We start from the raw sequence: 27,672 nt of genomic DNA, 5'->3' as shown, positions 1-27,672 counted from the left end.
CCCCTCCCCAAACTGGGATTAACAAGGAGGACAATGACAACAAACAAACAAACCCCTACGTCCTCTTTCACTGGCATTTTACAGACGGAGAGCTGGCTGCCCTCCAGGATCTGACACAATGTCTGGAGTCCCCAGAGCAGCTGGAAGTCATTTTCTCCCTTCAAATCTATGCAATTTCATATGAAATTGCAGTTTGGCTGCATAGCCAAGTACTTCTGGGAGTGTACAGTGCAAGAACACACACACACACACACACACACACACACACACACACACACACACAAACACACCCCCTGCTGTTTCTTCCTCACTCCACACTTGCTGAGCAAGGAAGTTCCGACTGCCAGTCACCTCCCCCCACCCCAAACAACTGTACAAAATGGAATCATTCATGACTGTATAGAAACGGGCTGTGCCCAGAAATGTGTGCAAGTATAACCGAGAACACTGTGTCTCCATTACAATACAAAAGATTGCCGAGATGGTGAATGTTCACAAATACTCCCAAGTCCTAGTAGTTTGCCCCCTGCTTTGAGGGCGCTTTTTTCCCTTCCTTTTTCTTAATAAAACCACCCTGTGCAGTTTGTCAAGCAGCCTTTTGGCTGAGCTTCAAAAATGCCTTTGAGGTTCTGCTCCCCGTCAAGTCCTTCCGTGCAAGGATTGCCGTTCTTGAAACATTACGTTGCAGTTAGGTGGCACAGGGCTTCAAGGCTGGATTCTTCTCCTCGCTTCCTCCTTTTGAGTTTCAGATTAGGTTCAAGTTGGAATGGATTGAGAGAAAGATGAGACAGTCACAAAATCACACACTGCAGTTTGTGGGAGGTGGTTGCTCGGTCCCCACGCCACTTGGTCTTCCTCTTCTTCTTCTGACTTTTCTCTGGGACCTGTTGCCTGGACAGGAAAGAAAGGAAACAGGCTTTCAGGACAGAAGGATTTCTTTCACACAAAGTAACATGTGTTTGGATCTGTGCCATTGGCATAGCAATTGGGTGTGGGTTTAGATCAGTGAATTGTAAGTTTCTTTGAGTTTACAGTTCATCAAAAAGACTCATTGGTCCTAATGATGATGATGATAAGAAGAAGAAGAAGTGGTGAATGTAGAAAAAGATAAGCAACTCACACATCCCTCCTGCTTCCCTGATCTCTCTTGAAGAAGGGTACATACAGATCATATATTTAAAGAATACTTCCAACTCCCCAGCCTAAGAATCCTGGGAATGGTAGTTTGCTAAAGATGCTGGGTGCTGTAGTTTTGTGAGATGTAAACTACAGCTCCCAGGGATTCTTTGTTTGAAGGGCAGAATGTGCCTTGAATGCACTTTAGATGTATGGTGTGGCCACAGCAGAAGCTTTCCCCCCTCTTTAAAAAAAATGGTAGACAGGGTTTCGCTACGCATACCTGTATGTGTGTGTACATTGAGTTAGGTCTTGAGCTTTCTGGGCTGGAGTCAATTAACAGGGTGTGCAAACAGTAGGGCTCCCACTAGTCCAATAGCACTTTCCTCCTCCTCCAAATCCACTCTGAAGGGTCAGGAGTGTGGGTAATTGCAGTCAAACATAACTATGCGTAAGTGCAGTTAACATAGAGGAGCCTCTTCCTAGACACAACTACTAGGTCATGCCCCCTTACCTCCATGAAGGAGGAAGTAAAGCTGCTTCTCTTCCTTTACTCTCTTTCTCTCTCTGTGCCATGTAATCAATCAAAGTTCAGACCACATGTTTGAAACTATAGTGTGTATTTTGCACCCAAGAGCAATCTACCAATGTTCTTCTTGCTGCAGTATGGAACAATGCTTGAATCAGACCCTTGGATTTAGTAAGTAAAGTTTTTAAACTTACTTAACAAGGTGTGGTGTGTTCATTGCTAGAGTGGTAGAGAGAGGGGGCAAGCATTTTAAGGAAGACTAAGTGGGATATGCAAAAGGGTTTGACGACCTATATTCCACACTATGTTGAGGGTTAATTCTAATAGTGTTTTTAACTATGCTGGGGGCTCTGGGGCCCTCTGTTTTGAATCTAGATGCCCAGCTGATTCTTTTTGTTAATTACCCACACGTGGGTCAGATCTATTTTCCACCTCCACAAGGAGAACCCCCAGAACTGCACAGCGGGGGAGATCTTTCCATCTGGCAAGCAGAAATACTTGAGCTGATGGGAATGATTATAAGAGTGCGATGCTGAATTCTTTCCTCTGTCTCCAGCATTCCGAGGCCCTTGGAGTGAAGCAGACTTCCCTCCCTAACAGCTGGTACAGAGTTGTGCCCTGAAGGGAGAGCAGATTTTAATCATTATGCTAAGTACTCTATTAATTAGAGCCTGACTGAACTGGGGACCTTGCTGTGGCTAAATTCGCTCGGTGTAAAAAGTGGGCATGGCTTGCTCTGTGCACTTGGTCTCTTGAAAAAGAAAAATTGTCATAGCATCTGCTTAATCTTTTGTATTTGAGCACCACCTTCTGACCCCCAGCTATTTCGCTCTCCTTCTCCCAAGGAACAGAGATGGATTTCCTAGAGTGAAAAAAAAGAAGAGGATCAATCCCTTCTTCCCCTTCACTGTTTCTCCACTAGATCTCACAACCTTCTGAAGTGGCTTTGGATTTTTATTTTTATTTTAAAGTTGGTAGAAAGAGGCACATGACCTGTATGCAATAGTGACTGATGTCCAACAGAGGAGCTACCCTCTCAACAGCTTACTTGAACAGAACTCGGGTGGGGCAGAGCAGTGGTTTGGGTGGGGCTGCATGGACATACCAACAGAGCCAATCTGGCATTCGTGGCCTGCAGCTCTCCATTCAGGTAAGCTGCAGCTATGCTGGGGTCAGGCGTTATGGGGTTGCCATAGTTATGTTGCACCACCCTTCCTGCTATTCTTTCAAAACCTGTTGTGAGCAGAGGTGTAAGAAACATGCAAGATACCAAGGAGAACAGGAACTCGCTCACACTACTTTCATTTCCCTCAAAAACTATTTTCTGTCTCTAGTCTTGAACTTTGACAGCCGAGAAAATTCATGTCATAGAAAAGGTGTGTTCTTAAAATAAAGGAGCTGGTAGTTTCATTTAGTGGCTGCAAGCCCACAGCATCTAATGTGGTGAGTTGAGAGATGGGCTCCTCTACCCAGCCCTAGTCTCAAGAAAAAGAGACTTTGGCCCCAGGATGGGGAACCTGCAGGCCACTGAATGTTGCTCTCCTCATCCTTGAACATTGGGCTGGAGTTGATGGAAGTTCAACAGCCTCTGGAGGGCTACAGGTTTCTTTGCTTCACCCATTCCAAGGATGCCCTCTGTCGCTGATCTATAGCCCCCTCCATTTCCAGCTCAAGGTAGACCTTTGCCATTTCCTCCCATAGGACTTGGTACAAATCAGTGAATGCAGAAAGGTGCCAACGTAAGTATTTTCTGTATAGAATTTTGTTGAAAGGGCAGAACAAAATGTCACTATGGTGTGGCATGGCTGTGGCTCTGGTTCTGAAGTGTGTGTCATGTCGTTTAGGTGCAACACCAAGAGCAGCAGCATTTCTCAAGCTTTTCCCTTCCACTGAATCCTCCTTCTATCTCACATCCCTTCTCTGCCAGCCAGGAAAAGCCGGAAGAATCTTGCAATGACTGAAAAGCTTGTATGCTGGAGAAGCAGAGTCTATGCTGCCTCCTCTGTGCAAAACTGGGGCTGGCAGGCATATAAAGCCTCCATTCTAGCAGAGCTTCCTAGAGAACACAACTGCAAGGCAAGGCTGGGTTATCTTTCCTGGCTGAATGGGTCAGTGTGGCATAATGGACATATACAAATGCCAGATGTCCCATTCCAGCTAAAGGCCTACAGTTAATGAAGACGCGATGGCAGCACAGAAATCCATTTTGAGATGGATTAATGAAGGGATGCCCAACAGGTCGATCACAGTCTACTGGTAGATCCCCATGAGGTTTTGGTTGGTCGTGGTTGATCGCTGGGTCCCGTTCCTTAGCGTAAAATAGAATTCTGCAGAACTGAAGACTGAGTTTACTCGGCGAGGCTGTTTGTTTCCCCAGCGATCTGTTGGTGAGTGGCTGTCCCCCTTTCTCCCTAAAAAAAGCTCAACATCTTTGCCCTGAACCCTCCAAAAGGGGGTAGATCACTGCCAGTTTTTAATTCTGTGAGTAGATCACAGTCTCTTGGGAGTTCGCCACCCCTGGATTAATGGATAGGAAGACAGTTGAGGGAAAGGATCTTACTTTATAGCTAATGCTACATTGATGAATGGGGAATGGGTCATGCACAACATAGGGTGCAAAGTGACTTGGCCAGCTCAGAGTTGAGGACACTGCAAAACACAGCATTAAAAAGAAAAGGTTGCCCTTTTAAAATGCTCTGATGGGCAGCTAGGGAGACTGCCAGCTTCAGGGATATTCAAAGAAAGAGAGAGGCTTACAATTCAGCATTGCTTCACAGAAAGCAAAGAAATAAACAAAGAACAGCAGCTCTCCTTATTACCTAAGTTTGCAACCGATCCTTCTATTTAAAACATACTTATTAGGAAGCATGTCCTATTGGACCTAATGGAACTTACTTCTTTGTCAACGTGTTTTTCCCTCACTGGATAAAATCAGCTACCTGTCTTTAAGGACACAGCAGAGCATGTTAGTGACAGGTGCCACATCATCCCTATGAAATTCCAATTGAATGTGCAGAATTTCTTATGAGTCACAATGAAAATGAGGAATATAATATTTATAGCATTTTATTTTCAGTGCAGAATGGAATTAATGGTCACCCACATTCCGATTCCATGAATCTGCACAACGTCGTTCACATTTTTTTTGCAGAAATATTGGCTGTATGCACACTATACCTTTAAAGATCATTTGAAGCACATTCTCTCCCCCCCCCCCGAATTATGGGCCCTGTAGTTTACTGAGTTGCAACTCCTAGCAACCATTCACAAACCAGAATGACAATAATTCTTCGAGGCGGGGAGGACATGTGCTTTGAATAGTGTGTACGCAGCCCTTATGATGCCCAAGTTAAGCAAGTTTATGTTGTGCTGCTATAAAAATGGTTTGGCTTGTAACTGGTTAACTGCATGAGAAGAAAAGAATTGCAGTTTACTCTCAAGACCTGAGAAATAAAATGTATAGGTGATCTTGAGTTGCCAGTGTGCAAAGAAACTGTCTGACACATAATCACCTCTTTAGTAACTGTGTCTTGTGAGTTTGGGGTGTGTGTGTGTGTGTGTGTGTGTGTGTGTGTGTAAGAGAACCCTAACCAGAAGGAAGACTTTTAGGTTAAAGCCCTCTGGAAAGCCTGTGAACAAAAGGGGTATTAGTAAAAACAAACAAACGGAAAAAGGACAAAGAAATAGATTTCTTTAGAAGTAACTCTTATTTTGAAGATAATTTCAATGTATCGTTAAACACCTAACTTGCAGACAAGCCTGTTATATGACATTCTAAACAAGTTTTAATAAATTGTTTGAATTTTAAATTAAAATTTAAAATTCTGGAGGGTAGGAATCAAACCAATGGCTTCAAGTTGCAAGAAAGGAGATTCAGACTAAACATTTGAAAAAACTTTCTGACAGTAAGAGCTGTTCAGCAGTGGAACAGACTCTCATGAGAGGTGGTGGACTCTCCTTCCTTGGAGGTTTTTAAGCAGAGGTTGGATGGCCACCTGTCATTAATGCTTTAGTTGAGATTCCTACATTGCAGGGGGTTGGATTAGATGACCATTGGGTCCCTCCCAACTCTAAAATTCTATGATTCTAAGTCTCCCAGTCTGTTAGGGTGCTCCCAGACTGTTACTAATTTTGGGTAGGATTCAAGCACATAGCAGAAATTCCTGTTGCAAAGTTATAGTTGACTGAGAAGTCTTGTGCAACATGCCTGCTTCCCCAGAATGTCAGACTTTTGGCAATAAAGAAAGTGTCGGGAAAATGGAGTGGAAATTGTGGGATAATACTTGTTTTGACGCAATGTCACCTAATCTCCCTGCTAGCAAATCAAGCTGATTGCTCAATAAGCAGGTCCTCTGGAAGTGCCCTCAGTCCTGTGCCTAGACCCAGCTACTGTGTGTGGGTGTGCAGTGATATGTGAACAGGGGAGTATTTAGAATTTATTTAATGGTGGCAGCAGAATTCAAAGGAATAAGGTAAGCAGGTACCATCATTGTATAAGGGTTAAGTAGTGTGGATTCTACCTGTAAAAATACAAAGGTGGAATGGTAAAACAGGAAGGCTTTCAGTTCTGTATCAGACACAAAAACACACACAGCATTGTAGCAAAATGGGGCAGAACTGTCACATGTATTTTCATACAAGGGGATCAAAAGCGATGCTTGCTTCAGGTTTACTATATGAATGTAAATCTGGCACTGATGGCATTCTCACTCACAAGTTAGGAATGGATGAATCTGTCCATTTCGGTCTCTCTTGGTTTACCATTATTCTAGTCTTAGATTCAATCTTAATTTCTTCAGCAGTTTGCCATTTTTTTTTTAAAGATCCTCATGAAAATGCATCATAGATCCATTCTCCACCAGATCAACTCCAACAGCAGTGATGCCCTAGAACTAAGGCCCGAGGACCGGATCAGGCCCAATTGCCTTCAGGATCCGGCTTGCAGACTGTCCGTGGGGATTCTGTTTGGGCTGCGCCATTCCCACCCGCACCATTTCCCCCCTCCCTCACACACACCACGGCGGCGCCTCCTCCCTCCCTCCTCCTGGCTTTTCCCCACCCTGCCTAGAGGAGGAAGGGAGCTGGGTTGAGCTGGCTGGGCACCATTTTAAGCAGCCCCTCTGCAGAGCCAGCCCTGGCACGCCACTCAACTTCCAGCCGCCGCCCTGGTGCTCCTGTGGGCAGTCCAGAGCTCTCCCCACTGGCTGTGCGGCGGTGATCTGGCCTCCGCTGCTGGCGGGAAAGCTCTGGACTGTGGGAAGGCCTCTGGAGACCATCCCGCAGTCCAGAGCTCACTCCGCTGCTGCTGCGGCTGCTGCAATTCGGCCTCCGCTGCTAGCGGGAGGGCCCCCATCCCACCCCCAAAGTGCAGAAGAGGTGCCAGCAGCAGGAGACCCAGCAGGCCGCAATGCAGCATCAAACCCAAGCGAGGACCCCCCCCATCCAAACAATGGCGATCATCAGTGCAGGTAAGAAAAAATAATAATATTAATTTTTATCAACTACAATACTGTATGGCCTGCCTGGTGCTCTTGCATGGAATGTGTCCTTTTAAAATGCATCTGTGGGTTATTTGTGGGGCCTGCCTAGTGTGCATAGTAATTCATTCACCCCCCCCCCAATATAGTCCAGCCCCCCACAAAGTCTGAGGGACAGTGGACTGGCCCCCTGCTGAACATTTTGCCGACCCCTAGAAGACAATTAGCAAATGGAAAACCAGAGCAACCAGATGCTTCGCCATCCTTATGATGAAGATTATTTGGGCAGAACCAGATGTTGCCCAATTTGCCACAGTGCCGTGCGTGCGCCTGTCCTTGACGCAAGATTTAAACCAGGGGGGCTGCACCAGCTCAGCTCTGAGGGAGTCTTCTCAGTGCCAGCTTTACTAATGAGGAAAATGATTTGAAAACAACATGGCACAATTCCAGCTTGCATCTGTCCTCCCAAAGCGACTTCTCCTCACCACCCACTCCCTATTTCTGCTGCCAAAGGAGATGATCTAGGATGAGTGGGTAGTGGCACCTGCTTTCCTGAGAAATAGGCATAAATCAGCAAAAGATATGACTGCAAGGAAGAAGGAAGTGCCCCGTATTTCTCCTTTTCTCTACACTGCTTGGAAAAATGGCCATGATAATGGCAGCGTTTCTGCAGGCCTATATCCTCAGCTCAATTGAGGCAGGGGGAGGGGAGAGGCATCACACAACATGTTTTCCAACTCTCTTGTACATGAAATCTAGTAAAAGTGACCATTTCCATGGAAGCACATTTTCCAGGTGGAGTTATTTTTCAGCAGATTCATACTCATGCCAGTTCAGTGGGGCTTATACCCAGGTAAGCATTATAGTATTGCAGCTTTAGTAGGCAGGTTGTGTAGATATTCAGCAAACAAACCCCCTTGAAGAAAATCTGCAGCCAAACTGGAAATATAATCCCAGTTTAGACAGGACAGATTGATGGTTCATCCATTTCACCACAGTGGGTTCTCAACTTGAACTGGCAGTGCTTTTTCCACTCGATGGGCGAGTAAAGCAACTCGGCAGCTAAATAAATGGACAAAGACATCCAGTGCTTTTGGACTTTTGCCAAAATAAGATATAGAGGAAAACCAGACACTGTAATACAAGTAAAAGTAATGGAAACTTCCAAGCTAAGTGGCAAAGTTGAGAAGAGAGGCACATTAAGCCCATATTTTAGACTTTGGTAGAAATGAACAATTACCCTGAGCTAGTGGTTCTAAGCAGGGTTCTGAGAAAACCTGGAGCTTATTTGAAACTTCTCTACGGTTTCAAGCATAAGAGTCCTCTTCCTTGAAAGGCACTTTGCCCACCATTACTGATCAGGGTGCAGTTGTAGAAGAATGTTCCAGGAGCACAGTAAGTTTGATTGGAGGCTTAAGACGATTGGGTGATACCCAATGAACACTGAGCATGGATCTTAGGACCTGCCCCAAATTATCTAGCAGATAATTTTTCCCTCCCAGTTTTCAGAGAGAAGAAAGTTTGAAAGTCACCGCCCTAGACCATCTCAGAAGGCATCAACCTTCAAGGATCAGGTGATACAATGGCCTGAGCTGGAAGGGGCATGTTGAGCTTTGTTGTTGTTGTTGTTGTTTAGTCGTTTAGTCGTGTCCGACTCTTCGTGACCCCATGGACCAGAGCACGCCAGGCACTTTTGTCTTCCACTGCCTCCCGCAGTTTGGTCAGACTCATGTTTGTAGCTTCGAGAACACCGTCCAACCATCTCGTCCTCTGCCGTCCCCTTCTCCTTGTGCCCTCTATCTTTCCCAACATCAGGGTCTTTTCCAGGGAGTCTTCTCTTCTCATGAGGTGGCCAAAGTACTGGAGCCTCAGCTTCACGATCTGTCCTTCGAGTGAGCACTTAGGGCTGATTTCCTTAAGAATGGAGAGGTTTGATCTTCTTGCAGTCCATGGGACTCTCAAGAGTCTCCTCCAGCACCATAATTCAAAAGCATCAATTCCTCGGCGATCAGCCTTCTTTATGGTCCAGCTCTCACTTCCATACATCACTACTGGGAAAACCATGGCTTTAACTATACGGATCTTTGTTAGCAAGGTGATGTCTCTGCTTTTTAAGATACTGTCTAGGTTTGCCATCGCCTTTCTCCCAAGGAGCAGGCGTCTTTTAATTTCGTGACTGCTGTCACCATCTGCAGTGATCATGGAGCCCAGGAAGGTAAAATCTCTCACTGCCTCCATTTCTTCCCCTTCTATTTGCCCAGTGGCCATGATCTTCATTTTTTTGATGTTGAGCTTCAGACCATATTTTGCGCTCTCCTCTTTCACCCTCATTAAAAGGTTCTTTAATTCCTCCTCACTTTCTGCCATCAAGGTTGTGTCATCTGCATATCTGAGGCTGTTGGTATTTCTTCCGGCAATCTTAATTCCAGCTTGGGATTCATCCAGCCCAGCCTTTCACATGATGAATTCTGCATATAAGTTAAATAAGCAGGGAGACAATATACAGCCTTGCCATACTCCTTTCCCAATTTTGAACCAATTAGTTGTTCCATATCCAGTTCTAACTGTAGCTTCTTGTCCCACACAGAGATTTCTCAGGAGACAGATGAGGTGATCAGGCACTCCCATTTCTTTAAGAACTTGCCATAGTTTGCTGTGGTCGACAGTCAAAGGCTTTTGCATAGTCAATGAAGCAGAAGTAGATGTCTTTCTGGAACTCACTAGCTTTCTCCATAATCCAGCACATGTTTGCAATTTGGTCTCTGGTTCCTCTGCCCCTTCAAAATCCAGCTTGCACTTCTGGGAGTTCTCGGTCCACATACTGCTTAAGCCTGCCTTGTAGAATTTTAAGCATAACCTTGCTAGCGTGTGAAATGAGTGCGATTGTGCGGTAATTGGAGCATTCCTTGGCACTGCCCTTCTTTGGAATTGGGATGTAGACTGATCTTCTCCAATCCTCTGGCCACTGCCGAGTTTTCCAAACTTGCTGGCATATTGAGTGTAGCACCTTAACAGCATCATCGTTTAAAATTTTAAATAGTTCAGCTGGAATACCATCACTTCCACTGGCCTTGTTATTTGCAGTGCTTTCTAAGGCCCATTTGACTTCCCTCTCCAGGATGTCTGGCTGAAGGTCAGCAACTGCACTACCTGGGGTGTACGAGCCATTCATATCTTTCTGGTATAGTTCCTCTGTGTATTCTTGCCACCTCTTCTTGATGTCTTCTGCTTCTGTTAGGTCCTTTCCACTTTTGTCTTTTATTATGGTAATCTTTGTACGAAATGTTCCTTTCATATCTCCAATTTTCTTGAACAGATCTCTGGTCTTTCCCATTCTATTGCTTTCCTCTATTTCTTTGCATTGCTCGTTTAAGAAGGCCTTCTTGTCTCGCCTTGCTATTCTTTGGAAATCTGCATTCAATTTCCTGTATCTTTCACTATTTCCCTCACATTTTGCTTGCCTTCTCTCCCCCGCTATTTGTAAGGCCTCGTTGGACAGCCACTTTGCTTTCTTGCATTTCCTTTTCGTTGGGCTGGTTTTAGTTGCTGCCTCCTGTATAATGTTATGAGCCTCCATCCATAGTTCTTCAGGCACTCTGTCCACCAAATCAAAATCCTTAAACCTGTTCCTCACTTCCACTGTGTATTCATAAGGGATTTGACTTAGATTGTATCTTATCTGCCCAGTGGTTTTTCCTACTTTCTTCAGTTTAAGCTTGAATTTTGCTATAAGAAGCTGATGATCTGAGCCACAGTCAGCTCCAGGTCTTGTTTTTGCTGACTGTATAGAGCTTCTCCATCTTTGGCTGCAGAGAATATAATCAATCTGATTTCGATGCTGCCCATCTGGTGATGTCCATGTGTAGAGTCGTCTCTTGGGTTGTTGGAAAAGAGTGTTTGTGATGACCAGCTTGTTCTCTTGGCAGAACTCTATTAGCCTATGCCCTGCTTAGTTTTGAACTCCAAGGCCAAACTTGCCAGTTGTTCCTTTTATCTCTTGACTCCCTACTTTAGCATTCCAATCCCCTATAATGAGAATAACATCCTTCTTTGGTGTCATTTCTATAAGGTGTTGCAAGTATTCATAGAACTGGTCAATTTCAGTTTCTTCAGCACCGGTGGTTGGTGCATAAACTTGGATTACTGTGATGTTAAAAGGTCTGCCTTGGATTCGTATCGAGATCATTCTATCATTTTTGAGATTGCATCCCAGTACAGCTTTCGCCCCTCTTTTGTTGACTATGAGGGCCACTCCATTTCTTTTACGGGATTCTTGCCCACAGTAATAGATATGATGGTCATCTGAACTGAATTCGCCCATTCCCATCCATTTTAGTTCACTGATGCCCAGGATGTCAATATTTATTCTTGCCATCTCATTTTTGACCACATCCAACTTACCCAGGTTCATGGTTCTTACATTCCAGGTTCCTATGCAATATTTTTCTTTACAGCATTGGACTTTCCTTTCGCTTCCAGGCATATCCGCAACTGAGTGTCCTTTCGGCTTTGGCCCAGCCGCTTCATCAGCTCTGAATCTACTTGTACTTGTCCTCCGCTCTTCCTCAGTAGCATGTTGGACGCCTTCCGACCTGAGGGGCTCATCTTCCAGTCATAACTTTTATATGCCTGTTGCCTTTGTCCATGGAGTTTTCTTGGCAGGGATACTGGAGTGGCTTGCCGGTTCCTGCTCCAGGTGGATCACGTTTGGTCAAAACTCTCCACTATGACCTGTCCATCTTGGGTGGCCCTGCACAGCATAGCTCATAGCTTCTCTGAGTTATTCAAGCCCCTTCGCCACGGCAAGGCAGTGATCCATGTTGAGCTTAGATGACATTATGTCATCAGAACTCAAGGCTGACCAAGCTCACATGGGCCATTTGAGTTGATCATGTGGACCATCTGTGATAGAGAGATCAAATGGTTCCACAACTGATCTGGGATAAGTATTGTGCTACCAAGATGGTCATTTGTGTGCTGAAATATATATATGTAAACAGTGCATTATATTAAAACTGGCATTTAGCAGTGAGATATGAACTAGCTCTTGCTTCTAGCACGTGGATTCATTAAACCCTTGCAAACTGTGTCAGCATTTGGCCAACTCAACAGGATCATGGCTCACCTGATTACTCGAACAAGATCATGGAAGGCTTTGTCAACATTCAATGGGGGATCCTTTGCACTGGTTTCTATATATGGAATCTGGAAAATAAAGGCCCAGTAACTCTTAAATATGTATATTATTGGGGAAATGGCTTTATGTAAAGATTCTCGAGAAAGAAAACAATTGATTACACAGTAGGGATTCCATTATAACAAAGAAGGAAGGTGGCTTGTACCAAATATAGAGTTTCATTTTTATTTCCCCAATCTGCCTGAAGACAGTTTGAATAACTAGAGGCTCAGAAAGATTAAAGAGCTGTTCACAGATAGAGCTTGTCACACTGATACTTGATAATGAGGACAAGAAGAGGGTGGGTTACATGTTCCAGGGTTTCTTCTGCTACATTTTGTACACTATTCCATGGCAGAAAATGACTTGACAAAGGTGCTCTCTGCTCTCTAGTGGCATAGTTGCACTATAACCTTGCATCAGTTTTATACCAGTTTAACTGACATAGTCTCATGTAAAGAAACTTGGGAATGGGTAGTTTGGAGAGAGCTTTGCCGTCCCTCTCAAAATTACAGTTCCCAGAGTTTCCTGGGGAGAAGGAATGGCTGTCTGCAAAATACATATGTACTTACAAGGAGATCCATATTATTATTACTACTTCATTTTTAAAACACACTTCATCCTGTAACATCCCAGTGTGGGTCACAACATAATCAAATAAAATACAGTAGCACATAACAGAACAGAAGACCATGGAAAAGCGATATTCAAAAGCATTCATATGAAATATAGAAATTTGCTGCTGATGTAGCCCAAGCAATGATAGTATATTTTTAGAATACATACAATGTATTATTATTATTATTTTGTATTTTTGTATTTTTGTTGTTTCTTTTTTGTTGTTTTACAATGTTTTATTCTGGAAAATTTCAATAAATATCTTATAAAAAAATAATACATACAATGTCTTTATAGTACAGTGGTACCTCTGGTTATGAACTTAATTCGTTCCGGAGGTCCGTTCTTAACCTGAAACCATTCTTACCCTGAGGTACCACTTTAGCTAATGGGGCCTCCTGCTGCTGCCAAGCTGCTGGCAAGCGATTTCCTGAGGTAAAGTTCTTAACCCGAGGTACTACTTCTGGGTTAGAAGAGTCTGTAACCTGAGGCATTTGTAACCCGAGGTACCACTGTACCTTATTTTTTAAAGCCACCTTGTGGAAATTTTTGGTGAAGACACCATAGAAATTTCTGAAATAAATATATTCATATATTCCAGAAAAGACAGATACTTGGTGGGTTTGGTGTACAAATGGGCACATGTGCATGCAAACAGTCAACCTAGTCATACAAAATATAGTGGTTTTTTTGCCCACTATAACCTATGTACTTCCAATAGGCCATAGGCTCTTACAGGTCACTGAATGGTCAAAGAAAACATCATGGAAAGAAACCAAAATGCTTACATTGTGCTTTGCTGCCATTTCCTTTCCTTGCTCCCGGGTGATTTTCCGCAAATGCATTAAGTCTACTTTGTTGGCCACCAGAATCATTGGAAAAGATTCCCTGGAAGAAGCGAATCAAGAGAGAACATCAGTACAAAAACTCCCTGCTTCTTGGGTGTCACATTATTTCTAGTATCTGAAGAAGACAGAAACCACAAACCAAAGCACTTGCTGCTTAACTGAAGAACAGAGCTTGATTCAAATCATGAATGAATGCCATGGTGATCTACCAAGGCTTTTCTTATCTTTTGCTGGTGCATTAAATAGCAAATGCTAATAGCAAATATACTTGCAGTGGACACCTAAAACCAGTCTAGAAATCTGAGCTTTGGCCTGGTTCACACATGCAAGGACACTGCTTAATTACTCTTCTTGGTCATTGTCAGCAACCAGAAGCTGAATGTATGCACTGACTGCTCAAGTTATAAATGTTATTTATTGATGATGTTTATATACCGCTTAATTATTCAAATTTCTAAGCGGTACACATAAAAACAATCCACAGAAAATAGGACAACAAGTCAGTGGACTGGATGCTGGGACGGCAATTTACATTCAAGGAGGAAATAGTTTCCATTCTTCCTCCCTGCATTTGCAGTCACCCGTAACCCCCCAAAAGCTTATCTGGAGGGTGAGTAGGCACTCCTGAACAATGTGGGATGAGGCATGTCGGCGCTGGGAGACTGGGGGATTTGGATTCAAAGGCAACTTAAGGAAACTCACTGAAGGGAACATTTCTCTCCCTTGCTCCCTCCAGCAGCTCTGCCACACCCCCAAATGTACCTGTGTTCAATGTAACATGTGAACAAGCATACTTTACACACAGGCTGGCAGCATAAAACTGAGGATGTCACTTTCAAAGATTTTTTAACTGGGTATGACATCTTATTGTTACAAGAGACCCGGGCTAGAGAGAATCTGGTTTTGAATGGCCACATCAGAAACACCAATGCTGTTCATTAAAAAATCTCCATAGGGCAACATGCAGATATTTTAAATATTCTGGCAACATGCAGATATTTTAAATATAACTAATGGGTTAAAGGATGGGTCATAAAAATATAAAGTCATAAAAAATGTAGGAGGTAAGGATGCAAATCAATTCAATGTCCACTCAGTCGAGAGCCATACAAAAAAGTTAAGTCTCTCGAGGGAGGGCTCCGACATTTTTACTCCTCAAAAGAATCCATGGGAGTTCAGAGTACTTGCTGCTCAAATGCACTCACCTGTCTTTGACTCGGAGGATGAGCTGGTGGAACCTGTCCACATGCTCAAAGCTGGCTTTATCTGTGACTGAGTAGACTATGAGGAATCCATCCCCCGTCCTCATGTACTGCTCCCTCATTGCGCTGAATTCTTCTTGGCCTGCCGTGTCCAGAACTAGGGACGGCAAGGGAAAAGAGAAAGTAGAAGATGCTCAGTTGGCCTGCACCCAAATTGTGTGTCCATCCTGACTCTCCTGCCCTAAACATATCTGCTTGAGAGCTAAGCCTCCTTTGTACACGTTGCCAGGTCTATGCTGGAGGAAGGTGGGGCTGTGCATGGCTAGCCCTGCCCCACCTCCAGCCCTACCTACATCTGCACACTGACCAAGAAAGGTAAAAAGAGTTTAAGGGTGCATGCATGTAGGTGCTCCTTATGGCTATGCCCAGCTCAACATTTGGATGTTGGGAGGGTGCAGTCAGGGCAGCAGGGTCCAGCTCTCCTCTACATGTGTTCAGTGCATGTGTGAAGTCACACGCAAAGAGGGTGGCAGATGTGCTTAGGATGGCAGCTGAAGTCTCCCAGATTATTAGTTTTAGCAATGATGAACACCCCATTGTAATCCAAGAAGTAGACTGAAAGGGGGCTTGAGCCTTGCAACAGTTAAGATTCCCCTCTGACAATCTTCTTCTCCCTTTGCATTACGGATGTACAGCCGTACCTTGGAAGTTGAACAGAATCCGTTCTGGAAGTCCGTTCTACTTCCAAAACATTCGAAAACCAAATCGCAGCTTCTGATTGGCTGCATGAAGCTCCTGCAGCCAATCAGAAGCTGCAGAAGCCCCATCATACATTCGGGTTCCCAAAGAACGTTTGCAAACCGGAATAATCACTTCCGGGTTTGCGCGTTCGGAAGCCAAAACCTCCGAATTCCAGGGCATTCGGCCACCAAAATACGACTGTATATATTAAAACTCAAACCTCAGCATTTGAGGACCAAGCTAGACAGGGCATTCTGTCACATCGTATGTTGTGTAACTGCATTTTGTTAAACACATAGGCAGCAAAGGAGTCCCTGGACCATGGAATAATCCATAGAGTCCAAGCCTAGGGCAGCTTCACATGGTACACTTTTGGCAGGTACACTAGTATATTTCTGAAAAATAAACTATGCTCAAACACCTGTAGTGAAGAGCAGAGCAGAGGCCACTTCTACCTACCTCCATCCTGGGAACCAACAGAGGTTTGGCTCTTTCATGTTCTTATAGAAGTATGTAGCTAATCCCTGTTAGAAACAGGATACTGGTCTAGAGAACTCAACGGGCCTGTAGTTGTTGTTGCTTTTTAAAACATCAGTCCCACTGTACGTTTGGTGTACGCTTGGTGAAATAAATGTGGCTGTTACGATTATGACGTCTTTGTATTCTTTACCCTGCCCCTTCTGAAACATTAGCTTCTCTCCTTGGCTAGGAGGAGGGAAGGCGAACCCTGCTCCATATATTTGCAGTCTGCGTGGGTCCAATTCTGAGGCACCCTTTGGGGGGGGGGGAATGGTTGAGAACATTCTTTCCTTCTTATAAAAGTTATTTTCCATAACTCTTTGTTGCCAGACGCAGAAAGGCATGACCTCAAGGCTACTCCTGAATGACTGTTCTAAAGCCATTAAGCAAAAGCAAAGCAAAAGCCCAGGAAGGGGGGAAAAAAAGGAATTACGCTATAATTGCTTGCTTTTAATATCGTGCCCTTGTTTCTCCGGCAGACCTTGTGAGTGGATTTAAGTGCTGAGGGATGGCACGTGGTACAGTCTTCTCATGGAACAATGACAATCTCTGAATGCATACAAGTGGAGTTGTTTGAAACTGCCTCATGTCAAGCTAGCGGGTTACTTGGAAAGCTAGCACACCAGAGAAGGCCCTAAGCTTGGCCTTTATCCTGAAATGCTTTGCAAATGCAGGGAGATTTTGACATGTTAGAACTTGACCCGCCCCCTGAAGCTTCAAATGGAACAGTTAGAATCATATTACTGCAGAGCTGGAAGGGACCCTGAGGGTCATCTAGTCCAACCCCCTGCAATGCAGGAATCTCAACACTTAAGGGTGTACCACATTTTCTCCTTAATATCTAAAGTAAGGTTACCAGACGTCCCCGTTTCCTGGGGACAGTCTCCGGATTTACAAACCAGTCCCCATACAAAATCCATTGAAGTTGAAAAGTGTCCCCAGATTCATTGAAAAAAATCTGGTAACCTTAAAGAGGTTCTTATGCCTCAGAGCATGTACAGAATGCATTTTCCCCCACTACAAACTATGGAGCCACAGCCAGCCTCTGTATATTTGGGATTAGGGAGCACAGAGGCTCCAGGTCAAAGACTGTGGCCTCCAGGCAAGTTTACACCTCTGTTTTCCAAAGTTAACTTGACTAGATATACAGTTCAACAAGTTGCGCTAAGGTGATTGTTCCGTCAGTGCAAGCTTGCCAGACAGAATGACCTCCCTTTTCCTCCTACTGTTTACTGTTCTAGGAGTTTTCCCAATTCTCCCAATACGATTTGGGGAGGATGAGGGGAAGAGCGGGAAAAGTCCTGATGCGCTAGCAGAACTCATTGTGCTTGCTTCTGCCAGGACAACTACTTAGTTGAATCTGGTCCACTGTATTCATTGCTTGGTGAAAAGTAAAGGCAGATTCAGGCCCCTAGATATTAGCTCCCCCCCCCTTAAAAATTAAAAAAGCAATATGTAAGGTATATGCTTACACTATCTATTTAGAGCCCCTCAGATATGATTTTTATTGTGCATTCATGATGAGTTGTGCTCGTGATGGTATTGGGCTGGTTATATATGTTCTTGCTTTCAATACTTTCTGTGGCTACAAAATTTCAAAGTGGAAATACTGTTCCATTTCTAATTAGTGTATATCCCCATAATATCCTACTGAAATCCCACAATTTTTTTTTTTTGTACCACAAATGTCTTGGTTTACTTTTCGTCCCTCAAGACAGCAATAATGACGCAGCGTTGGGGAAGCATCTTAGAACAAATAATAGAGCAAAATGATGTGTGGACGGTCCAGTGTAAATCCATCCATTTATGCTGTACTTTTGTACTGTTTTATTGTTGTTAGCCGCCCTGAGCCCGGCTTTGGCTGGGGAGGGCGGGATATAAATAAAATTTATTATTATTATTATTATTATTATTATTATTATTATTATTATTAACGCACTATTGTTGTGTCAAAGACATGTTATGGAATACACTCACACACAAAAGACCAATTTGGAAGGCTTTGCAATTTCTGTATCATAAAATATCAGAGCAGCATGCAATATTTCTGAATCGCTGCTATGCTAATTTGTGATCTCTTGCTCTGATTCTGCATTTGCCATGATGTGATGGCATACCACATGATACGAGAAATCCTTAGAAGATTTACAACTTGTGAGGGTGGTGTGAAACAGCCAATACTTTCCCCCCTTCAAAGACAGAGAGAAAGGGATCTAATTTTGTGGAGGGGGGAGGGATTGATTCTAATACAAAAAAAGCAAACATCAGGATTCAAAACTATCCCTCTCCTCTGTAAGGGAAGAAATAATTTCACTTCTGATGAAGCATGGATTTGGAGTGCTAAGAAGAGATGGCACAACTAGGAACCTGTTCACTGACCCTGGTGCAAAAAGGGCCGGCAGAATAGAGGCAAAAACCTTAACCGTTTAGCTTGCTTAGAAGTCAGATTTTAAAACAAAACAAGAAACCCAGGCACCAGCTTCTCAGTGACAGCGACTATGCAAGCATGAATGCTTTCAGAATGATCGCTGGCCCTTTAACCTTCTGGTTAGATTATTCCCAAGCTGTTTTTATGATCTTTGCAGAAGCGAGGCAGACGAACCAGCATGATCTTGGTGTGAAGCAAGAGCACATCTGGAGGTGGGCCAAGCCAAACACAGCAAGAAATGCTGACAGAACTTATGGGAAGAATTTAGGCAACCAGCTTACACGTACTTGTTTAGGGGAAGGCTAAATTGACCCAAGTGGAATTCACTTCTGAGCCAACAGAAGCATACATACTTGTGCAGTTAGTACCAGAGCATAAATGCATACGATTGTAATTCTAAATATCCCAGATGACTATGGCGTTGTGGGCATAGCGCCTTGTCTTAACCAGATTTGCTCAAGTCTCAGGGATTTTGATGGAATTTGCTTCCAATCAAGTAGGCTTACAATGCCAGCCAGAAATCAAAAGACTGTGAAGGTACCTCCCAAGCATCCTTTAAAACAAAATAAAATCCACCCCTCTTCCTTCCCATTTTTTTACTTGCTCTGGTTCGCCAGAAGCGGCTTAGTCATGCTGGCCACATGACCCGGAAGCTGTACACTGGCTCCCTCGGCCAATAAAGCGAGATGAGTGCCGCAACCCCAGAGTCGACCACGACTGGATCTAATGGTCAGGGGTCCCTTTACCTTTACCTTACCAAGGTGCTGACACTTGGTCGGTAGTTTGAAGGAGGGATGCAAGTACAGGCTGCAACTTTAGATTTGCACAGTTGAAGTTGATAAAATGGATTTGTCACCATGGTGCAACAAATGTTACCCTGCAGCCCCCTTTTAAAACAAACAAAAAAACCCCAAAACTTTTTGCAGTTAGGAAGCGAAAAGTGTGGAACAAATGAAGGATTAATGGGAAGACATATAAAACACCTTGCAAGCAAGTCAGGATGAATGCTCATTGTCATCTAACATCCTTGCACACAAATCCCAATGAATGTTCAATAAAGATTGGCCGGAGCCTAACTTCTGTTTAAGCTTTGTGCAAGCAAATCAGGATGGAGGCTCAAGGAACAGGTTGCCTGCGGGGGGGCGGTACTCAGGTTCTTGTGAGCTCAGGAGACTTCTGTTCGCCTGCCTTGTTAAAGCATTTTTCTTTGGCTTCAGATTTGGAGCACTAGCACCAGACTGGCCTCTAGCAAAATTATTATTATTATTATTATTATTATTATTATTAATAATAATACTCTGTAAGCATCAGATTCAGCAGCAAATAGACAGAAGCTGTTGGGTGGTTGCAGCAGCGGTGGCAGAAAACAGGAGACTAAAACAAGTTGTTTGATCCAAACCACTCAAAACAAAGGTGGAATTAATTTAGTGTAGCAAGATTAATTCTTGGATTCCAGCCGTGTGTGCATAAACATTGCATGTATACAAATGCACTGAGTTCGTGAGCAACTGGACAAGCAGCCCCAGGAGAGAAATGATGAAAATAGTTACGTGCAGAGAAAGTGGTAGTGGTTATCAAAAAACATCCCTTGCATAATAATTCACAAGTTTATGAATAGTGCCTGCCTTGGTTACCTTTATTTTCCTACATTGTTCTCTAGTAAAAGTAAAAGTTCAAGAGGGGGTCGGATTTCTTTTCAGACCTGTAAGAGTGCTTTTCAAGTGAACATGTCATCTGAAGCAAAAACAGCAATGACAACAACAATGCAAAATGTGAATCTGCAGCTGAGTCGATTTCAGGAATGGCTTCAGTGTGTAAATTTGGGAACACTTTGAAGGGCTGGTGCAATGGATTAATAAAGAGGGTGTTTGAGGAGACGTGGGTTCAAATCTTCACTTCACAAAGCTCATGGAGTAACCTAGATCAAGCCACATTCTCTCTTTCTCTCTTCGCCTCACCTGTTCCATAGCATAGTTGTGAGAATTGAATCCCATATACGCCCCTCTCAGGTCCTTGAAGAAAAACCAGGAACTCAGCATGGCAAACAAATAAATACCATCAATCTCACCTTCATACCACTGCTCAGTCTTGGAGCCAGTACTGAGAGAAATACAGTACAATGCTAAGGTACTGAAATATGCTCCTGGAACAACAGGTAGGAGAGAACTACTGAGTTTCTTTATTTGAACTAGGGGAGGGTGTAGCACAGAAGTTTCATTGCTTCCAGCCAGGAAGGCAGAGCATAGCCATCATGCCTAGTAGCCATTGATAGCTGTCTCCTCCATGAATTTGTCCAATCCTTATTTAAAGTCATTGAAGTTGGTGGCCACCAGTGCACCCTGTGGCAGTGAGTTCCACAGTTTAACTACACATTATACTTGTCTCTAGCAAAATCTACTTCTATCCAAGTGTTTCATTCTTTTTGTGTGTGTTCTTTGCTTGACTTCTGTCTGATGCCTTTTTGTCTGTTGTATTGTTTTCTCTCTCTCTCAGTGGTTTTTATATTTTCTCTGTAGCACGCTGCCTAGCAAGATAAACATATTTTTGAATACCTGGGCAAAACACTCCATTAAAGACCCAAACGCCTGTGTGTTCTGGCCATGATCCCCCAAACCAAAACTTCAATGATTTAAATCATTATCATTAAAATAACTTTCATTTGGAGAAGAAATACCAAGGGCAAATCGGAATAGCTCCACTTGATTCTTGCATCTCATTTATCTGTACTGAGATACTGTATAACATATGCAATCAATAAGATATATGGAATTTATGCACACACAAAAGTTGAGCAGCATCAGATGAAAGCCCATCAATTCAAAATAGGTGGCTCACCATCTAGAATGGCCCACTGCCCATCTATCTCCGTATGCTTCAGGTAAGAGTCTTCAATAGTTGGATCATAGTCTGGCACAAAGATCTTCTGGAAAAACTGAATGGTGAGGGCACTCTTCCCCACACCCCCATCTCCGACCACCACCAACTTGTACGTGGGAAGGTTTTCACTTGGAACAGCACTTGTAGCCATGGTATCGATAGGTTAGAACTGGAAAAGAGAGAGAATTCTTGTGTCACAACAAAATAGCATGCAAGCTTTCGAGTTCTCCAAAACTCTTTGTCAAGATGATGGTAAGTGAGTATTTGGGGGTGAGTACTGAAAAAAGGTAGCTAGTAGTAAAGCTATGGACCTGGCTCTCATAAGAGCCTAATATGAAACACAGAAGGAGGTAGCAGTCCTGCAGATGAGACTCTGCAGGTACTATGAAGGAATCAAGGAAGCCATATGTCTCCCTAAGGATGGCGTAAAAGTCAGAGATGAGAAAATGGCCACTACATGTTTCTCCTTCCCAAAAGGCCATAGTGCAACTCACTCCCAACTATCATCCTACAAAGCCTCATTTACATGTCTGCTGCCTCCTCCCCTGTTATGTCTTAAGACTCTGGCAAGATGGTCTTCAGGTCTGAGTAGGTACATGTCGTAGTAACCTGCCTGATAAAGCACTTGTGTTAATAGGGTTGTATTGTATCATCCAGTCCCAGTTAGTGATCTCACAGCCTCATTCTAGGCCAGGAGTAGCCCATGTGGTTCTCTCCAGAAGTTCTTCGACCACAACTCCCATAATCCCTGGCCACTGGACATGTCGACTTCACCTGATGGGAGTTGTGGTCCAAGGACATCTGGAAGACACCAGGTTAGCCACTTCCATTCTAGGCTAACTGATGTTTCCAGATCCTTTTCAGTACAGCATCATGTATTGTTGTAATCCAACTTGGAGGTACCAGGACTTGGATACACAACTGAAGCCAGGAAAGGTCATAGTTGGCACCCCATCCTAAGCTGCCAAGAGAGTTCTCCATTCCAGAGAGACCACAGGTGTCTATTGTCATCTGCAAACTACAAACCTGATCCTTATAAGTGAAGTATAGCCCCACAATCTCCTTCAGAACAGCTGGAACCCCACTCACTCGGGGCAGGATGAACCTCCCACAAAGATCTCTGTTTTCTCTGACTTGGACTTCAGTTTACTTGCCTCCACCCATTACCACATCCAGGATTTAGCACTACCCCTAAATTTTCAGTGCCTAACCCAGGTTTGGATTAGCTTGGCTTCATTTGCAAAACAAGCCTGATTCAAGGTCTGTAAGTGGGGGAGACAGGAGACAAAAGATGGCGGGAGACCTCAATTCTTCTTTCCCCTTCTGGTCAAAGTCAATACATAGTCCACACCATTTAGAAGAGAGCATGAAGCTCAGAACCAAAACATCTCATCTTGCCAAAAAAAGAAATAAAAAGTTATCTGAGGGGAAAAAGCCTTTCTGAGTATGTATAAACTCCTCGGCCGAGAAACTGCTCATGACAATGATTTACAGTATCCATGGTAACCTGTGTGACGTTGAAATTGCCTAATCCTGTTATGAAACCTGCAAAGGGGGGGGGCACTTAGATACAACAACAGCAGCTGGAGCTGCCTCGGTGTTCCTCCTTCTCTCTTCCAGATGGTTCTCTCAAAATCTGTAGCTTTCATATTTAGCAACAGCTACAGGACGCTATTGCTGTTTAATTGTGGCTATGAAGCTGATTATAAAAAGAGAGAGAAACGTCCAGTGTTACAGACTAGGCACCAAATCCCTCAACAATACAACAGTGGTGGGTCTGCGCATGGCTTTCCTTAGGGACATGGAGCTCACCCAGTGCACCCAGTCATTGCAAACCTGTGTCTCCCAAACTGCTGTCTATCCCAGCCCAACTGCACAGGAGATGGAAATGATAAATTATCACCAGTGAGCCATTTAGAGCAACCTTGTTTGTTCATGACACATGTCCGCAGATGCACTAAGCCTCTGAAGATCGGGGTTAAACCAATCAGGAGAAGCCATCACCTTCCTGCCCCTGTTTCGGAATTGCCAGGGTCCCAGGGGCTGGTCTCCTTCCTAAATCAGACCTACGTTCGTCTAGTCCACAATTCTGTAGTCTCCAGTGTATTCTGGTTGGTTCTCACATACCATCCATTGCCCATTTCCCTAGCTCAAGGCAACTTTGCTTGGAGCCCTAGGAAATCTTGTTGCTCCAGCTCAGGTTGGGAGCTTATACAGGAGCAGGAAGCTCCAGAGGAGATCAGGAGAACTCAGTGATGGAAGTAAAACTGGTGAGGGTCAATCATGACTTGAGGCCCAGATGGCTGAACAGGTGTCTCTCCCCATAACAGCCTACCCCTTATAGCTGGTATGGCAGAGGGAGGCCTTTCTTGTTATCACACCATTGATGGAGATTCACCTGGTGGTGACACAGGGTAGGGTCTTCTCTGTGGTGGTGCCCCATTGTGGATTGTTCTCCTGGAAGCAGTTCTGGTGCCAGAGCTTACAGCATATTGGCACCAGGAAAAGACCTGCCTGTTTGCCTGGGCATTTATGGGACATTAGCTGCAGCTGCCACTGGGAGCTGTAAGGAGCATTTTTATTAGTTGCTGGGCTGAAACCTGCCCTCCAGTTTATCAAAAGATTTATTTCAGTTCAAATGTGGCTTCTGTTTTTTGGTCTCGTTCTAATGGTACTTTAGAATTCACTGGGTATGAGGTTTTTTATTATGCCTTGTTGCACGGTGGTCAAAGGTAGGGTGCACTTGCTCTCCACTTGAGATTTTTTTTTTTGTACTTCAGCAGCCTTCTTGATCTCAAAAATCACCATGGGAGGAGTTACTTTGTGGCATCTTCTCCTGAGCTTTAATGGAAGTGTGGGAAGCCAAGGAGGATGGCTACCAAACGCCTAAGATTGGTGCACTCACTAATACTGTTTAACGGAAGTCTTTCCTTTTGCATTTTACGTACCCAAAAAAATGGTCCACGAGCATTTCTTTAAAAGTAAAAAACCCAACAACTTCATTTTAAAACAACCAGCAAAAAGCTGTCAGGTGTACCATCCTGCTGAGGTCTTCAGGGAAGGTGAGCACTTAAGAATGCTGCAGAGTACAGACCCCTGGAGAGATAATTTGCAGAACAAAACAACACTCACAGACCTCCCTCAGCCACCTTGAAAGTAGGGTCAGCTCAACACAGCTCTGTATCCATGAGAATGTCACTGGCATTTTCTCTCCACCCTTTGAGAATTTTCAGATTAAATCTTTTTTCTCATTAATAGATAGGGATTTATTATTATTATTATTTAAAAAGGACAATTTTTGGCACACCACTAGTTTTTATGAATGAATGTTAGTGGGTTTTTTTTTTTTTTAAAAAAATGTTCTTAATTGTTTAGAATGGATTTTTTTTTTTTTAATGGCATTGAAACTCTCCCTGGGATCATACAACAAAAGTCAGGCTAAACTATATGTTTAATAAATAAATAACAACAAATAATGGCGAGGGGCAAGCTTCCTCGAAAGATGGAGCTTGCTCTCTCTCTCATTGTCAATCTGCCCTTGCAATGTGCATCTGCAGCAGACTGGTGGGCAAAGGGGAGGCCAAGTGATGGACTATCAATATTGGTTTTTGCTTCCCTGGATGTTTCAGCCTTATTAATGAAGGGTTTCAGACCCAGGGATGAATGCTGGAGTGAATGAGAAAGCTGTTCATTAGACCTAGAGGCACAGTCTTTATCTACTTCTATAGTTATTGCCAGCAGCTCAACACATGTCTAGGATAAAGCAATCAGTGGAACTACAGAGATGGTATCAGTGATAAACGGGAAATAAGAAAATGGACACTTTAGAGTTGCCTTTCAGAATAAGAATGGACAATGACACCCATTTGTTAACTAAGTATGTGTCCTAGATGCACCCCAGAACTTGCTGTGTAATCCATAGAGGTTTCAAGGTAAGTACATAGAGGTACCCACGGTGGACAGATCTATGTGGAAAATGTACCTGGAGGACAAAAGGTTTGAAAACCATTGCTAAGTACAGTGGAAAATTTTGTTCAGGCTGCATTTAAATGAACCAAATGAACCAAATTCAAATGTCTTAGACTAATACATTGGTGGAATGCAACAATCCTTTGGATTCCTCTGAACTTTGAGATGCAGATCTTGGCTCAAAGAGGTGGCAAAGTGCATTAAAACACATATTTTAGGATTACATCTGTTTCAAATTGTGTACATCAAGAGAAAAAAATAAGTTTTTAAGATTGTGAGGAATATATATTTAATTGTAAGTTTTCACTTTTTAAAAAAAGTAATCACAAATGACTGCAAAAATGGGACAGAATGGACATGTGAACATGTGTAAAACTGACATGGTCTGTTCGTCCCTAACTATGGCTTGAATGACTATTCAAGTTCGGCTGGTTTATTTTTAAAAAAACCTATGGCTTATATCCAAAGCAGTGCCAAGTCCCCCATTCCATTAGTGTAAGAATTTACACTTGTGCACCCAAACTTCCCCCCTCTCCTCTCCCTAAATCTGTTCTTTTGTTTTCCCCAAAGCCCTGGGTGCATATGAGGGAAAGGGTGTGGGGCGAGAACTCTAATGAGCATGTGTTTATCCTTCCACTTTCGAAACAAGGGCAATGACTCCTGCCCCCACTCTCTCACTGCCGCCATTTCTAAAATTTTCACAAGTCAACTTGGTGGCTGAAATGAGAGCACTTCTGTACATTTTCCTGTGAAGAGTGAATGACCCTTCAAGGCTGATTCATACGGTGCTGGCAATTCTTAACCTCATTTTACGGTTGCCAGCTGTTCTCTCCCCGCTACCTCCCAAATCTCACATAAGGGAACCAGAGCTCCTCACCTGATGCCCTTTCCATCTATGCTGAAAGAGCAGCATTTGCTTGCTTCGCCATCTATGTGGAGTGCGTTTAAGAAGAAACACAGTCCTGGAATTGCACAAAGGAACAGCCAAAGGCCTTTGCTCCTTGATGAACATTTAACAGTTATTTCGGGAAACACAAAATTATAGCTTCGGCGATAAAACCCACGTCACCGTAAATTACTGTGGTAGGCAGAAACAGAGCGTCACAGCACTGCAAACTTTCCAAGAAGACAGGCAGCTAAAGGGCTGAGTGGAGAGTGCAATTTCACACACGCCTCCTGCTTACAGGTTAATTAGCAAAACTAAAAAGTGTCTGTAGATTTCCCAGGAGACCTGCAGTGTGAGGACAGAAGAGGCTCCTGGGATTGCACTTGCAAAAGCTTGTGGGATGGCTAGACGCCATTTTCATGCTCTTCTTTGCCCTTTTTCATGCCACTTCCAGTTTTGCGGTGATGTGTGCAGTCGCATGTAAAAAGGTAAAGGTAAAGGACCCCTGACAGTTAAGTCCAGTCGCAAACGACTCTGGGGTTGCGGCACTCACCTCGCTTTACTGGCCGAGGGAGCCGATGTTTGTCCGCAGACTAAGCCGCTTTTGGCGAAATCAGAGCAGTGCACGGAAACGTCGTTTACCTTCCCGCCTGAGCAGTACCTATTTATCTACTTGCACTTTAACATGCTTTTGAACTGCTAGGTTGGCAGGAGCAGGGACCGAAAGACGGGAGCTCACCCCGTCACGGGGATTCGAACCACTGACCTTCTGATCGGCAAGCCCTAGGCTCGGTGGTTTAGACCACAGTGCCACCCGCGTCCCGCAGTCGCATGTACACATGAATAAATGGGTAATTGCCTGTAGGTGTTTATATTCCCTCCACACTGCGCCTGCTTTTAGATGGTAACTTTCAAAAGCCAGCCCTGCCTTATTTCAGGGCCCACCTGTTGAGTGTGGCCCTAGACCTCTCCCCCAAAGTCCTTCCCTGAGGGCCCCACTGTTCCCTGCGTGCAGTTCCAGAACTCAGGCCATTGCAGCACATTGCTTTTCTTATTAAGCGCTTTTTAAATCCCCTTACATCTCAATGAGAGGGTGAAATTTGCACTTAGACATCCCCCAGCAGAAATAAATGACACATAAAAGGGCTTAACTTTGGCTGCACTGTGCCCTATTCTTTCTCCCTTTATTATTAGTATTTTTTTAAAAAAATATTATTCTCCATTTTGCTGCTGGAGAAAATTATTATTGTTCCTTTTTTAAACAATAAAAAATACCACCTTCAATG

General features: G+C 43.8%; 1 protein-coding gene across 2 annotated transcripts in view; it reads right to left on the bottom strand.

The window, feature by feature from the left end:
• Positions 1 to 569: 569 nt before the first annotated feature.
• MRAS (muscle RAS oncogene homolog) overlaps positions 570 to 27,672 on the bottom strand; it is a 46,294-nt gene continuing 19,191 nt past the window's right edge. The window contains exons 2-6 of one of the 2 annotated variants that reach the window (XM_081853452.1): positions 21,490 to 21,700; positions 14,970 to 15,123; positions 13,705 to 13,804; positions 12,248 to 12,327; positions 570 to 891 (exon numbers count right to left, since the gene is read on the bottom strand). In XM_081853452.1, the coding sequence (XP_081709578.1) occupies positions 792 to 891; positions 12,248 to 12,327; positions 13,705 to 13,804; positions 14,970 to 15,123; positions 21,490 to 21,682 (627 nt within the window). In that variant the 5' untranslated portion in view covers positions 21,683 to 21,700 and the 3' untranslated portion in view covers positions 570 to 791. The remainder of the gene's footprint in view (positions 892 to 12,247; positions 12,328 to 13,704; positions 13,805 to 14,969; positions 15,124 to 21,489; positions 21,701 to 27,672) is intronic. The other variant, XM_081853453.1, reaches the window with a different exon arrangement.

This window comes from Podarcis erhardii, assembly GCF_964252035.2.
Source record: "Podarcis erhardii genome assembly, chromosome: 1".
Classification (NCBI taxonomy): domain Eukaryota; kingdom Metazoa; phylum Chordata; class Lepidosauria; order Squamata; family Lacertidae; genus Podarcis; species Podarcis erhardii.
Note: the sequence above shows the minus strand (reverse complement) of the source record. Positions and strands in the feature narration are given on the sequence as shown.